This window comes from Eptesicus fuscus, chromosome 5, assembly GCF_027574615.1.
Source record: "Eptesicus fuscus isolate TK198812 chromosome 5, DD_ASM_mEF_20220401, whole genome shotgun sequence".
Classification (NCBI taxonomy): domain Eukaryota; kingdom Metazoa; phylum Chordata; class Mammalia; order Chiroptera; family Vespertilionidae; genus Eptesicus; species Eptesicus fuscus.
Window position 1 is genome coordinate 75,674,797 of NC_072477.1, and position 15,713 is coordinate 75,690,509.

At 42.1% G+C, this 15,713-nt stretch overlaps 1 protein-coding gene across 3 annotated transcripts in view; it reads right to left on the bottom strand.

The window, feature by feature from the left end:
- CHD8 (chromodomain helicase DNA binding protein 8) overlaps positions 1–15,713 on the bottom strand; it is a 61,549-nt gene that overhangs the window by 33,028 nt on the left and 12,808 nt on the right. For all 3 annotated transcript variants that reach the window (XM_008159795.3, XM_028136765.2, XM_028136761.2), the window contains exons 2-5: positions 9,114–10,169; positions 7,879–8,250; positions 6,494–6,879; positions 5,375–5,489 (exon numbers count right to left, since the gene is read on the bottom strand). In XM_008159795.3, coding sequence (XP_008158017.2) covers positions 5,375–5,489; positions 6,494–6,879; positions 7,879–8,250; positions 9,114–9,956 — 1,716 coding nt within the window. In that variant the 5' untranslated portion in view covers positions 9,957–10,169. The remainder of the gene's footprint in view (positions 1–5,374; positions 5,490–6,493; positions 6,880–7,878; positions 8,251–9,113; positions 10,170–15,713) is intronic.

Genomic DNA, 15,713 nt, shown 5'->3' on the forward strand with positions numbered 1-15,713 from the left:
ACAAATCTCTGTAACATTACTTGTGGTAGAAGACTAATGAACTGGTTAAACAAATATGGCATAGTCAAAAAATGGAATACTGTCAACAAGACACAACTACAACTGGGGGTGCACATAACCCACAAGGAACATTCCTGGAGCACAGACCTCAGATGATCTGGACTCAAAATGGATAAAATACTTAAATGTAAACAAACAAACAAACAAAAAAAAAACACAAACACATAAAAATCCTAGAAGACATAGGCAGTAAAATCTCTGACATTTCTCGTTAGCCATGCTTTTGCCAATACAACTCCTAGTGGTCAGGGAAATAAAGGAAAAAAATAAACACACAGGACTACATCAAACTAAAAAGCTTCTGCACAGCAAAATGAAAAGAGAACCTACTATATGGAAGAACATATTTGCCAATCAATGATACATCTGATACAACTTATAAAACTAAACACCCAGAAGACAAACAATCCAATTAAAAAACAGGCAAAGAACCTGAATAGACACTTCTCTAAAGAGGACATACAAATGGCCAGTAGACATATAAAAAAAGTTACTAATTATCAAGAGATGCAAATTAAAGCTACAAAGACATATCACCTCCTGTGAGAGTGGCTATCATCAACAAACAAGTGTGAATGTGGAGAAAAGGAGCCTTAGTGCAGACTGATGCAGCCATTGTAGAAAACAATATGGAGTTTCTCAAAATTTTTAAAATGGAACTGCCCTTTGACTCAGTGATCCCACTTTTGGGAATACATCCTAAGAATCCCAAAACACCAATCAGAAAGAATATATGCACCCGTGTTCATAGCAGCATTATTTACAAAAGCCAAGACTGGAACTAGCCCAAGCGCCCATCAATTCAAGAATGGATAAAAAAGCTGTGGTACATATACACGATGGAATATTATATGGCTACAAAAAGCACAAACCCTTACCCTTTGCGACAACATGGATGGACCTGGAGATTATTATGCTAAGCAAAATAAGCTAGTCAGAGAAAGACAAATATCATTTGATCTCACTTATAAGTGGAATTTAATTTAATGAACAAAATAAAATGAGGAACAAAATAGAACCTGAGGCATACGTACATGGAACAGACTGACAGATTTCAGAGGGGAAATGGGCGGGGCAGACTGAATGAAAGAAGGTAAAGACAATAGTCAAATAATATATATGCATAACTCATGGACAGACAACAGTGTTGTGAGGGACAGAAGGAGGAGTGCAGGGTCTGGGAGGAGGTGGGGGACATCTATAATAGTGTTAAAAATAAAAATAAAATAATAAACAAATAGAATACTATTAAACTATTTAAAAATAATGGGGTACATTTACAACACCAAATGTTGAAGATGTGGAAATGGAACTCTCATTACTAGTGGAAGTGTAAAATGACACAATCACTTTGGAAGCCAGTAGATTCTTATAAAGCTAACAGAGGCCTGGTGCACAAAATTTGTACACAGGGGAGGGGGGGGGGGTCCCCTCAGCCCAGCCTGCAAACTCTCCAATCTGGGACCCCTTGGGGATGTCCGACTGCCATGTTAGGCCCGATCCCGGGGATTGGGCCTAAACCAGTAGTTGGACATCCCTCTCACAATCCGGGACCGCTGGCTCCTAACTACTCACCTGCCTGTCTGCCTAATCGCCCCTAACCGCCTCTGCGTGCCAGCCTGATTGCCCCTAACTGCCTCTTCTGCTGGCCTGGTCACCCCCAACTGCCCCCCCCCCCACGGGCCTGGTCGCCCCTTACTGCCCCCCCCAGCCTGATCACCCCAAACTCCCCCCCTCTATCCCCTCCCCGCCAGCCTGGTCGCCCCCAACTGCCCCCCCTCTGCTGGCCTGGTCATTCCTCACTGCCCCCCCTCTGCTGGCCTAGTCGCCCCTAACTGCCCCCTCACCTGCCGGCCTGGTCACCCCTCACTGCCCCCCCTGCCGGCCTGGTCGCCCCACGCAGCCTGCTGTTCAGTCGTTTGGTCATCCCTCACTAACCTCCCTGCTGGCCTTGTCACACCATGCAGCCTGCTGTTTGGTTGTTACTGTGAGGGCATCCTGACCAATTTGCATATCACCCTTTTATTAGTATAGATATGATCATATGTTTACCCTACAGTCTATTCCATTCCCAGGTATTTAGCTATGAGATATGCAAAGCTATATCCACAAAATACTTATACTAAGACTGTTCATGGAAGCTTTATTCATAATAGCTCCAAACTGGAAACAACCCAACTGTCCATCAAGAGGAGAATGAATAAGCATTGTGGTATATTCATAAAAATATTTCTCAAGAAAAAAGTAGAATGAACTACTAATACATTCAACAACATTAATGAATCTCAAAAATATGCTGAAACAAGTGAGACTCACAAGTATATACTATGAAGTTCAAGACCAGGATAAGCTAGTCTAGGATACTAGAAATCAGAACAATGGTTGCCTATGGGGGAGGGGTGGACTGACTATAAGAGGGTTTAAGGAAACTTTGAGGTGATGGAACACGGCTGGGATCTAGATTGGGAGACTCTGATAGTGTCTACTCTTTTGCACTATTGTCATTTTTCTCACAGTTGTGAGTAGGTGAAACAGTTTATTCTTGTATTATTATTTATTATATTATTTTCCACATAAACAACTATAAACCTATTTTTGCCCCACCCTGTGTATTTTTAACCTAAATAACAAAATGATAAATGGTCAAACAATTTAAAAAAACACTTCATGATTCCAAAGAACCAATTTGAAACTATGTAACCATGACCCACTTACCCTTCAACCCCTTCCCTCAAAGATATCTATATCTATATCTATATCTATATCTATATCTATATCTATATCTATACCTATATCTATCTATCTATCTATCTATCTATCTATCTATCTATCTATCTATCTATCTATATACTAGAGGCCCTGTGCACAAATTCGTGCACCAGTGGGGTCCCTCGGCCTGGCCTGCGGGATCAGGATGAAACCGGCTCTCCAACATCCCCCAAGGGGTCCTGGATTGTGAGAGGGCGCAGGCCAGGCTGAGGGACCCCACCAGTGCACGATCGGGGCTGGGGAGGGACAAGGGAGGTTGGCCAGCCGGGGAGGGACTGTGGCTGCCTGCCCTGATTGCCCCTTAGGGATTCTCCACCTCTCCTTCTGCACCTCCCCCTAATCCTGAGGGGCTATTGGGGCCGGCAGCTGCCTCTTGCACCTGCTGCCAGCGCCAGAGTTACCGCTCACACCCACTGCTGGCACTGGCCCTGCTCACACCTGTACCCACAGCCAGCGCTGGAGCCACCGCTTGCACCTGCTGCTGGCACCCGGTGCCAGTCCTGATCGCTCAGTGCTGTCAGCGGGTGCAAGCAGCTGCTGCTGGCCCCGACTGCCCCTGAGGGCATCTCCACCTCCCCCTGCTCCTGAGGGGTAATCGGGACAGCAGCTGCTGCTCGCACCCGCTGACGGCGCCAGCCCCGCTCACACCCACTGCTGGCCCCAGCCCCAATCGCTCTGTGCCATCAGCATGTGGGAGCAGCAGCAGTGGGAGTGGGGCTGCCAGCAGACAGGGGACCCAGGGCTGCAGTGGGAGGGGCCAGGTGAGGGCGCAGAGGATGGGCCAAGACCCACTCCTGTGCCCACCACAGCCTCGTGGCCCACAGTTCCTTTCAAGGTGCATATACATGTACACAGTCTCTCTCTTAGTGTACAATAGCATTATCTCAAAAAATAAAAAGTAGATAACTAAAACTACTTTATTGCTAAAAAAAAAATGCTAACCATCACCTGAGCTCTTTCAGCAAGTCATAACCTTGTTGCTGGAGGAGGGACTTTTCTCCAATTTGTAAAAAATGCAATATATGTGAAGAACAATAAAAGGAGGTATGCCTACATTATATACAATATTCTACATCTAGCTTTTTCTTTTAAACCTTTGCACTTGCTTGCTTTTTTCTCAATTCCTTTATTCTACTCGGGATTTAATTTTTTAAATACCCCAGATTTTACAAAGCACGGCAGTAGAATAAAAAACTGGAGTTTCTTTTCATACAAACTTATTTGGATTTTTTTATATTTCAAATTATTGATACATTCAAAGAGTAATTTGCACTTGACATCCAAGTGCAAAAGGTTAATGTGGAGAGTTTTCCAGATTAGCATACCTTACTCTACTTCATTGTTGTTTTTTTTACTTCATTGTTTTTAATTGCCATGTAGTGGTCTATTACAAAAGTTTTCATAATTTCATTTAACTATTTCTACACCAATGGACATTTAATATTTGTAACTATTTATTTGAGCCAAACTAACGACATGCTGGGAAGCAAGATCTCAGATGCTCCCTTGGCTATTCTTTTTTTTTTTTTTTTTCAACATTTTTCAAATCTCTTTAATGCCTGTCCCTTGGCTATTCTTAATATTCCCCAGAAGAACAACTACAGTTTGTCAATGTATTGAATGTATATTAAGAAAGAAGGAAGGCACTGATAAATATTAATAGCTAGAGAGGTACTTAAGATTTGCTTAGTCCAAATCTCCATTTACAGAAGAGGAATACAGATACAGTTAAGTTAAGTAAATGGGCCAGGCCCAAAGAGTCTCCTGAATCTTAATACCAGGTTCTATCTATGGTTGGAAACTGGAGCCAAAGATGGTATCACAAGGCAACAATCAGAGATAGAGAACTAAAGTTCTCCTGGTCTGGCTTCTTTTATTCTCTTCCAATGCCCCTTATCATCAAAAGGTAGAAAAAAACATTGCGCTTAAACACCCCAGTTCAGAGTCAGAACTCTTGAGTGTAGAAAAGGTAAGGCAAAAGGGATACTTCTAACAGAAACCAAAGTACGGACATATCCATGATAACAATTATGCAACATAATTTCATTTTTGTTTAGTGTTTGAAACACTAGAATTTAGGAAAATGAATATTGCTATTTTTACAGTAATATGCTTTTTGCCTAAAAGGCAAACATTTAAAAAGACATGACCAGCCAAAACCGGTTTGGCTCAGTGGATAGAGCGTCAGTCTGCGGACTGAAGGGTCCCAGGTTCAATTCCGGTCAAGGGCATGTACATTGGTTGCGGGCACATCCCCGGTGGGGAGTGTGCAGGAGGCAGCTGGTCGATGTTTCTCTCTCATCGATGTTTCTAGCTCTCTGTCCCTCTCCCTTCCTCTCTGTAAAAAAATCAATAAAATATATTAAAAAAAAAAAAAAAGGACATGACCATGACCAGGTCCCATCTCTTTTACCTTTGAGGCCTATCTCTGGATTAGAAAAACTGTTGAAATATTCATAGGCTTATAGTCTTTTAGTATCTACTCCTAGCTTGACTCTCAGAATTAAACATGATTTTTCTATAACTTCTTTAGGGATTCTTTTACCTGAATGCTGCTTTCTTCATCTTCCCGGGGTGATTGAGCCGGCATGACTTCTACATCTGAATTATCAGATGAGGTATTACGTTTTCTTTTCTTACCCACCACAGGAGTGATGGTGCTTAAATGGAAAAAACAAAATCATTTTCAATGAGGGCAAGGAAAATTTAGGAGTAAGAAAATATAATTAATCTAAACCATTACAGATGAAGCTTTCAGACAGACAGAAGGATCTAGATCTTTAGTCTGTGGGGTGTCTGGCAAAGATTTTGGGGTTTCTAAACCACTGGCTGACCTCTATAACAGATTTGTCAAATCCTTACTACCACTGTATTTACAAATATCTGAGGTAAAGTAGCATAAGAGAGCAGAATGAATACTAGACTAAGAATTATAAGGCCTTATTTTAGTCCCAGTTCTGTCACTAGCTGAGCATGTTTCCTCTTTTGTAAACATTGATGATACCTGGTCTGACAGTTGTTGAGGATCAACTAAAATAATAGACATGAAATCTGTTTTCTAAAAGCTAAAATATCATATACAAATATAAAGCATTATTATAATTTCACCATTAATGCTGAAAAATCCTAGGGAATAGAAGCTGAGGAGAAAGGAGTGAAGCTGTAAGAGAGACATGAAAGAGAGAACACTCAGTGTGACAAGAATGACGTGGCAAGCATGGTGCTGTCAACACTGCTTAAGACTATCAGCAGTTGCCTTTTCTAGTTCACAGATGAGATGCAAGAACAGGGCAGCTATGTCTTCAGCAGCTCTTTTCCTAATGTGGGTGGTAGGGGGATATTGAGGAATTCTTCGCACTACAGTGATACCAAATCAGGAAGAATATATGAAAACATAGTCACAGTTTTTAAATGTAACCCCAAACACAAGGATCTTTTCCTGTGCCTTAGTGATTCTCTTTCAAAATATGCAAATTTCTGTTTAACAAATCATGTAAGCATTAAGACAGAAAAGAAAGGCCTTATTATCTTCTCTGACAGACACCAGCCGACAGATCACTTTGAACTATGTTGATGCTAAATACAGTATTTCCTCTCAGCATTAATGTAGAAATGAGTGCACTGCCCTCAAATGTCCATCAGAGTACCAAAGGGTAGTACTTACTTCAGCTTACTCTTGCCCTTGGTTTTGGAGGTACCAGATGTTTTGCTCTTCTTTGGCTTTTCTTCCTTGAGCCTCTCCCCACTGCTCTTTTTCCTGCGTTTCTTTTCACCTTCCTCCTCAGGCCGAACGCTGGGCAACTCATCCTCATTCAGGACTCGAGGTATGTTCTGCTCACCTCGAGCACGAGCCCTAGCAATGGCTTCTGCTACAATCCTATTTGCTTTCTCTTGTTTCTTCTGGTGCTCCAGCCTGCGGTTTTCCTCCATTCCTGTCTTGCCCCCCATATGAGGAGCAGAGCTTGCTGGTGAGGACAGAGCTGCCACTTCACTGGCGCTCAGGACTTTAACTACAGAAAGTCCAGAAGAGGCCCCTTGGGAAGAGCTAGCCTATAGAAATGAAAACACTAAAATGTCAGCATGCTTGTAGATAAATAAAACAGCTCTGAAGCAGGTGGGCCAGAAACTTTAGTTCTCTAATTCCTCAAGAATCAGGTTCAGACCCAAATCCCACTAAATCTGGACACTTGTTTTTGTTTTTTTTGGTGGGAAGTGGGTAAAAAACAACAAGAATTGTGCCAAGTTAGCCCTCGCTGGCATGATTCAGTGGTTAAGAGTATCAGCCTCCGCACCAAAGGGTCATGGGTTTGTTTCTTGGTCAAGGGCAGTACCTGGATTGCAGGTTCGATCCCTGGCCTCGTCCCTGGCCCCAGGCGTGTCCCTGTCAGGTCAGGTCCAGGTCAGGGAACATGCAGGAGGCAACCAATCAATGTGTCTCTCTCACATCAATGTTTCTCTCTCTTTTTCCCTCCACCCCTCCTTTCCCCTCTCTCTAAAAATCAATGGAACAAAGATCCTCTGGTGAAGATAAAAAAAAAAAAAATAATCGTGCCAAATTAAACTTCAGTAACCCTTTAGCCATGCTCCTAATGTCATTACCCATCTCCATTATTCTAAAAATGTTCACACAACATAGCTAATACTGGTCTTTGGACTTAAAGTAAAAAAACTCAAATTCTACTCTTAGCCTACCTTTTATCTCCCTGGGGGGTGGGAGGAGTGATAATCACTTGGCCTCATTAAGACTATTTCTTATCTTTCAAATGAAGATATTTAAAACCATCTTTATTTCACAAAGGTAGGAAAAGATTGTAAAAGAAACAATTCAAAGACAAATACGAGATAAATCACCCCTTATCCCAAAGCCAACAATAACCCTCAAACCTTTCCATAAAATAATTAAATCAAGGTTTCCATGGGTGAAAGAAATGAAAGTCTACATCTCAGTTCAGAGGTCTGAGTCTAGACTGGCCCTCACCAAGGAGTGGTTGCTGAGGGTACTAGCAAGGGACTGAGGTCTATTTTCCTCCCTAACCATGTAAGTCTCACCTGTGGCTGTAGTACCACTTTGAGTGGTACTGAAAGTCTTTGTCCTGGGCTCTGTCCTGGTCCCATTATCTGAGCCTGTTGCACAGAGGAGAGCGTTACCGGCTGGGTTGAAGGTGGCTGCTGGGGCTGTGGCTGTGATGATGGAGGCTGTGGTACGATCTGGATTTTCTGCTGTGGCTGCTGCACCTGCAGCTGGATAGTTACTACTTTGGCGGGCTGCCCCTGGGCATTCTTGGCTTGAGTCAGGGCTGCTAGTTGGTTGCCCTGTAACACTATCTTCCCTGGTAGACTCCCTAGCACGACATGCCGATGTCCTTGGGGACCTCCAGACTGTGGCTGTTGGAGGACCAGGGTGATGCGTTTCGATTCACCCTAGAGTGAAGAAAGGAAATTGCAAGAAGTTCATTAAAGAATAATATACACCTAAATATTTACAGCAGTTTTCCTCATCCTAAAAACATAAAAACTGAGAGGTAGAACAAAGTATAATTCATTTTGTTCATCCTCCTGTCTGTCTTGATAGAATCTTTTCTGTAGCACAGGTATCAAGCCTATTTTTTAAAAACTCCTGATACGAGGGTTATCTTCTAAGGTAGTCATTCCACTTTTTGGAACTCTCTTAGAACAAAAGTCTATATTGAACTGAAATCCACCTTGTTATAGTTTCTTTCTATAAGTCCTACTTATCTTAATGCTACTGCCCTCCCTCCTAAACTCTTTGGCCCTTTTTTCAGAGGCAAGAGCCTCTATTTTCTTAGAATAGAAACTAGCCTTTTCGATAGGCAAAGCAGGAGGACAATCAGTAATAAGAACAGGGGAAAGATACACATAGCTTGTCTAAGTCTTACAAATATAAATACTTTTCCCTAAAAATGATTCTTTGTTCCCATAGCATCCTATATTCCTCATAAAAATTTCTATCATACATTATTGTGAATTCTTGTCTAGCCATCTGTCTAGCCTGGCAGACTGTGAGCTCTGTAAGCAGAGGGACTGTAGCTGTCCTGTTCAGTATCAGCTAGGTAGTATAAATAGGTAGTAAGGGTTCAAAAAATATTAACACTAACTGCTTCTACCTGATAATCAGTAAGTACATGGATGTCAACACTAACTGATAAAAAGCAAAGATGGAATTTATTCAGGATTTCCTAGAGCTAGCTCTGTGTGCTCTCTCTCACACAGTTGCTGGGCCCTCTACTAAACCAAAATTCACCTCCCCCTTTCACTCAAGTCACCTGAGTAGGTGTAGAGGTCAGTGTAACTGCAGGCTTCAGTGGGGGCCCTGAGGCCCCAGGGTTTCCAGCAGGAGCTGAACCCTTAACTGGCTGTAGGACCAGCTGCTTTACTGGTCGGCTGGGCTGGACAATGCGCTGAACAGTAGCCTGGTTCCCAGGGACCTTGGCGGCCAACACTGTATTACCAGAGACAATGGAAACACCTGGTCGAAGGGGAGTGCCGGTTAGCACTTTGGTAAAAGTGACTTTTCCACCATTGGCTGTGCCAGCCACTAGGGGCTGAGCTGTGCTGGTGATACCTTGGGCCTGAATTTGTGCCACATGGGCACCAGTGACTGAGGAGCTCGGTGGGGCTTTAAGGATAACAATCTTAGGGGCTGACTGAGGAGGTTGCCCTCCAGGACTACTAGAGGACACAGCTGTGGCAGAGACACCCATGAAAGGATTCCCTTGGCTCAGGATCTCCTGGTTCTTGGAGACCTGCAAAAGTCCTGATGTTGGCGCTGGTGTCTGTAAGACAGGTTGGGCTGGCTGCTCCTGGCTGACGGGCTGAGTGGTATAATCATGCAAGGTTAAAGATTCTGGAGCTGGAGCTGTTGATTCCTTGGGAAGTTCTGTGGGGGCTGTTTCCTCTGGTGGGGGGACCAGGTCACTTGCTGATGGATTCCCCACATCACCACCTCCACCATCCTGGTTCATCTGATCCAACGAGTCCAGAGAGCTTGGTAGTCCAAGGGCTTCCTCAATGGGGTCTTGTGTGACCTGGTTGAAGCTGTCATCAGTCAGAGAGTCCAGGCCAAATAAATTTGGGTCATCAAACAGATCCATGATGGGGTCTGCCATCTTTGGAAAGCAATGGAGGGTACTTCCCCCAAGATCTAGGGAGGGAAGGGGAGGGGGGGTATTGGCTCTCCCCTCCCCTCCCCTATTAAGAAAAAAATGTACACAATGGAAGACTACTCTTCAGGTAAAGAGGCAAGAAACAAGTGCATGTCAGATTGTCCTGACCTTCATGGAGCAAGATGGCTAGGTCTTCAGAGGAAGATGGTAGAACTCCTGTTGTGGGAAGACAAATGAAAAATAAGCAAAGTAGGCGACCCCAGGAAAAATTTCTCCTTCTTAGGTACCACCTTTAATATCAAATCACATCAAAATAATAAGAGGGAAATATGGGTAATCTGAGGCAGAAATAAAGAAGAAAACACCCACATTTCTGCTTCAAAACTGAAACAAAAAAATAAAAAATAAACTCAACCCCCTTTTTGGACTCTTACACCTATACACTTTGTTTTTATTTTATTTATTTTTTAAAAATACATTTTATTGACTTTTTACAGAGAGGAAAGGAGAGGGACAGAGAGCTAGAAACATCAATGAGAGAGAAACATTGATCAGCTGCCTCTTGCACACACCCCTACCGGGGATGTGCCCGCAACCAAGGTACATGCCCTTGACCGGAATCGAACCTGGGACCTTTCAGTCCGCAGACCGACGCTCTATCCACTGAGCCAAACCGGTTTCGGCACACCTATACACTTTGAAGCTTCTGTCTGTCAAGATCATTCAGGTGTCTTTGTCCATTTCTTTTTACAATTATCCTTCTTAGGTAAAGATCAGAAAATTTAATAGTCATTCACCTCCTACTTAGGTTTCTTAAGTTGACAGACCTTAATGATACACTAGCAGCATTTCAGTGGCTACAGACAGAGGTTTCTGAATATACTGTATTTTATAAATTTTCCTTGTATTTTAGATACTTTTACTTACTAATGGCAAAAATAATACCTTTAACCAAGCTCATAGTACAATCTTGCTAATAAGGTTATAGTATAATTTTACCTGGGAAGTTTTGTAAAGTTTATTCTAGTTAACATATTAATTAACCTACACATAGTATTTCTGTTTTGAATCCCCTCCCCCCTTTCTCATATTTAAGATAAAAACTTGGAACACCCCATCACACCCCTAACCTCTCTCACAGCTGAAATCTTTCCCACCCTCAAAGGTCTTCTTCTCCAGAAGATGAGCCCCTTTAACAACAGAACAGTTTGTGATGACCTGGTCCCTCACCTTCTTTAAACACCACAGCACTGTTTATACCTTATTGAAAGTATTTGTATCTAAAATTATACTAAAATGATGAGTCTCTTGTTCATGTCCTCTGAAGGCCCAAATGGTTCCCTCGTGCAAATTATAAAAAGCTGCCTGCTTGCTCCTAAAGATGCTTGTCTGCCATCTGCTGGAAAACTGTCATATTATCAATGTTGATAATGAATATGTACAATGTACACCCTGCACAATCCTGCATGGTGGCCCAGCTCCTCCTTCGCAGAGACAAAAAAGTTCCTGATAATGGGGACCATGTCTTATTTATTTGTGGATCCCTAAAGAACCAGCAGGATATCATATATACAGTAAATACTCAAAAAATATTTAATGAATTAATAAGTTAGCTTGCTGTATCTGGTATGAACCATTCAGGCCTTACAGACACTAAATAGTATTCCCTAATTTTAAGATGAGACAGTAGAAAGCTTTCCATCTTGAAAAACTGTTCTACAAATAACTGAAATATGTTTACTAAATCCACACCTGGGGCTTCAAGTTCATGAGAATGCTGGAAAAAGGAAAAACTAAGAAAAGGGATTATAAGCACATCAGCAATAACTAAACTATATAAAAAAGTTGTATCTGTTCTTTGTCATATGATGTCAATATTTGACAATCTTGGAAAGCCTTGATTGATAAGACCATTTCTCCTAAGTTTTAGAGGCAGTAGAGAGGAAATTTGTCAGTGATACAGTATAGGCTTTACTGAAGAAGGCTTTTCCACACAACCACAAAACTTTTCCTCTTCCTTAACCCATTCCAGTTATCCTTACAAAACAATATAGTAATATGGGTAAATATATCCTGGACACAGATAAAAAGAACAGACTCATTAGTAGCTGGTACATCAGTCAAAATTATGGAGTCTACATGGCATCTCCACCAATGTTAAACAATTTACTCAAAATGGTGATCACACCCGGCCAGTGTGGCTCAATGGTTGACCAAGAGGTCCCCGGCTTGATTCCTGGTCAGGGCACATGCCTGGGTTGCAGGCTCAATCCCCAGTGGGGGATGGGGGCATGAGAGGGTATGCAGGAGACAGCCAATGGATGTATCTCTCTCATGGATATTTCTATCTATCTCCCTCTCCTTCCTCTCTCTCTAAAAAAATCAATAAAAACATTTTTTAAATGGTGATCAGAAAAGTGATGGTTTGATTTAATAAAAATCTACTCTTATAATTTTATAAACTTCCTCAACACTATTATCAACTTTTTTCTAGTTATGCCCTTACTTTTTACCTATTATCTTTCATCTCCTATTTACTATCAGAGAAGTTACACTAAATAACTAAGAGATGCCATATAAAAATTACAATGAAAGTTTCCACTAATTAGTTTATGCTGATAATAGTTTATAACTTGCCTTTTCTTCCATGGGGTATTTTGTCCTTTCCACGACTTCTTGCTAAGTCTCTATAGGTCAATACATTTACCATTTATCTCCCTTCCCAGTTTTTAGGTCAAATTTCTGCTTCTCTTGGTTCAGTCTGGGCCCAATAATTTAAAAAAACTTCATCACTGACTTAAAGACCTACCACCAAGTTTCACTGCTTCTCAGGCCCATCCCATCAACTCACTTCTACTGATCTAATTCATCTTGTACATGTGTTGTTGTTTGTTTAATATATTTTTATTGATTTTAGCGAGGAAGGGAGAGGAGGGAGAGAGAAACATCAATGAGAGAGAATCATTGATCGGCTGCCTCCTGCATGCCCCCTACTGGAGATAGAGCCCACAACCCAGGCATGTGCCCCTGACTGGACCCTTGAGTCTGCAGGCCTCAAACCCGGGACCCTTGAGTCCATAGGCCAATGCTCTATCCACTGAACAAAACCAGCCAGGGCTCTTGTATATGTTTTTAATCCTCACCCGAGGATATCTTTCAACTGATTTTTAGAGAGAGTGGAAGAGAGAGGGAAAGAGAGAAATACTGATGTAAGAGAAACACATGATTGGTTGCCTCTTACACGAGCCCCAACCAGGGCCTGGGCCAGGGAGGAGCCTGCAACCGAGGTACATGCCCTTGACCGGAATCGAACCTGGGACCCTTTGGTCCACAGGCCCACGCTCTAGCCACTGAGCCAAACCGTTAGGGCTTGTACATGTTTTTAAATCCTAGTCTGCTGCTCCTTTTCTAACTCCCACCTTTAAGATGTCCTTGCCCCTCAAAAGATTAAACATCTCCCAGCATATCTCCAACTTTCTTCACCCCTCCTTTTATTCCTACTTGTGGGTCATTCTGGCTGTATCCAAGCTGGCCTATCCTACGAAGCTCATCTATCCCATGGTTCAAACCTGGTAGTAAAAATAGATGTTAAGCACAGAAATATATGAAGCACTTAGATGCCCCAAGTAAAGCAAGTACCTAGATAAGGAAGTCATACCTGCCCAAAATACATATACACATGTGCTCAAAAGGAAAGACAGAATTTAATCGTTACAATTCATCACTTTCACTAATTCCAAACTAATGACAGAAACCTTGAGGGTCATGAGTTGGGGAGAAGTGGAACAAACTAGTCAGTTAAGGTTAAAATCCAAGACCATCACCTATATTCTCCAAATAACAAGCCAGTTTATACTAGGAAATACTTTATATAATAGTCCCCTTCCTTCTTTTTTAAAAAAAATATATTTTTATTGATTTCAGAGAGGGAGATGGAGAGATAGAAACATCAATGATGAGAGAGACTCATCTATCAGCTGCCTCCTGCACGCCCCCTACTGGGGATCAAGCCCACAACTGGGGCATGTGCCCTTGTCTGCATTAGAACCCAGGACCCTTCAGTCTGCAGGCTGATGTTCTATCCAGTGAGCCAAACCACCTAGGACTCACCTCCTTTTTCTCTTTTCCTTCAATGTAATTCTAAACTTGTTCTTCTGCAGTTTTATCACCTTTAATATAGTTTTTCTTGAGGTGTTCTTTTTTTTTTTTTAGAGTTCTAACTCTCCTTTTCTTATTTTACAGGTCTTCTTACCCTTGCCCATTTCAATTGTCCAATCATAAAGGACTTTAATTCTACTCTACTTTCCCATCTCAATCTCCCCATACTTTGCAATAAAGCAGTGACTCTCAACTGGGCACAGTAGTTTGAAAATGTGTATTCAATGTCCTAATTTTATATTTAGCAAATGGAAAGAGAAAACACACCTCAGTGTTTAGGTTATTTATATTCAGTAAAACTGGAAAAAATTTTCTTGGCTAGTAAGGATGTATAAAAGATGGGGGGCGGCGAGTGCTGGAGCAGAGAAAAAAGAAGCATCCCTGGCTCAGGGGTTATCGACACCTGTAGTGGGATAAGATTTCTTATGGTCTCTCAAAAGGGGGTTTATCATAGTTATTGCTTATGATGGATGAAAAACACTGCAACAGTTGTCTGATAGATAACATCCATTCTCCGTTCAGATTTCTCTGTACTGACCATCCTCTTAGAGATAATGTATGCCATATTGACAAATGCTGACTTTTTCTTTTTCTTTTTTGGTAATATGTACTTTTACAAAGTACCACTGATGCCCATTTAACCTCTAACTGCTCAAACATTCAGAAAATAACAAACTATTTTATTTCAAAGTATAAATCTTGTTATTGGAAACTGTATCCTTTGAAGGGGATCAGCTGCAGACAGATATAAACACATGTTACTGAAATACAAGATGCTCAGAAGCAGCTTAATTTGAAATGAGAAATCCCTTGAAAATAAAATAATCAGAAGGCCTAAAATGAAAATCACCAATATAATTTTAAAAGAGGATTTAAGAACTATAACATGGAGACATTTGTGAGACCCAAAGAGTCTCAAATCTTATAAAGGAATGGGAAACAAACACCCAAGGTGAATTTAATCACAATTTAGGGTCAGCAAGGGATCTACAGCAAAGGATGGAAGGGTACAAATCATAAGAACTGGAGCTTTTAACTTGGAGCCACTCAGATTTCCTCAAGAAGACTGAGATCCTAGGCCATTTTCTCTATCTTCGCTATTCTCATTGCTAAATGTGACTACCCTGTTTTCGTTTTCCCAATTACTTAAGGAAAAAGCACTCACACCTCAGTCAGATGTATGGACATTTGGGGGCAAAGATGTAAAGTGAGCCCTCTTGAATAAACAAGAAAAGCAAAATAGACAACTATGAAAGCTAAAAGAATGTACGTATGTCCAGGGGGTAAGGGAGAAACTACAGAAATCATATCCTCATATGAAAGGAGGGAAGGGGCAAGGTAAGGAAGTCAGGGGGTTATGAACAGGGAAACGCGACTGGGGGTGGGGGTGGCGGGGACCCGGGTAGATTACCTGCTCATACTGCCGGGGTTGGTGCCAGTAAGGCCCATACAGCAGAAGCGGGAGATTTCTGGCAACTGGCGCCCCCCAAATGGAGATGAAGTACATGCACTTGAAGGAGGGAGCTAGCGGGGTGCCCTACAGAGTGGGGATGGCCAAGATGGGAAGATGCGGGGGGGGGGGGGCGGAAGGGGGGATGTGGA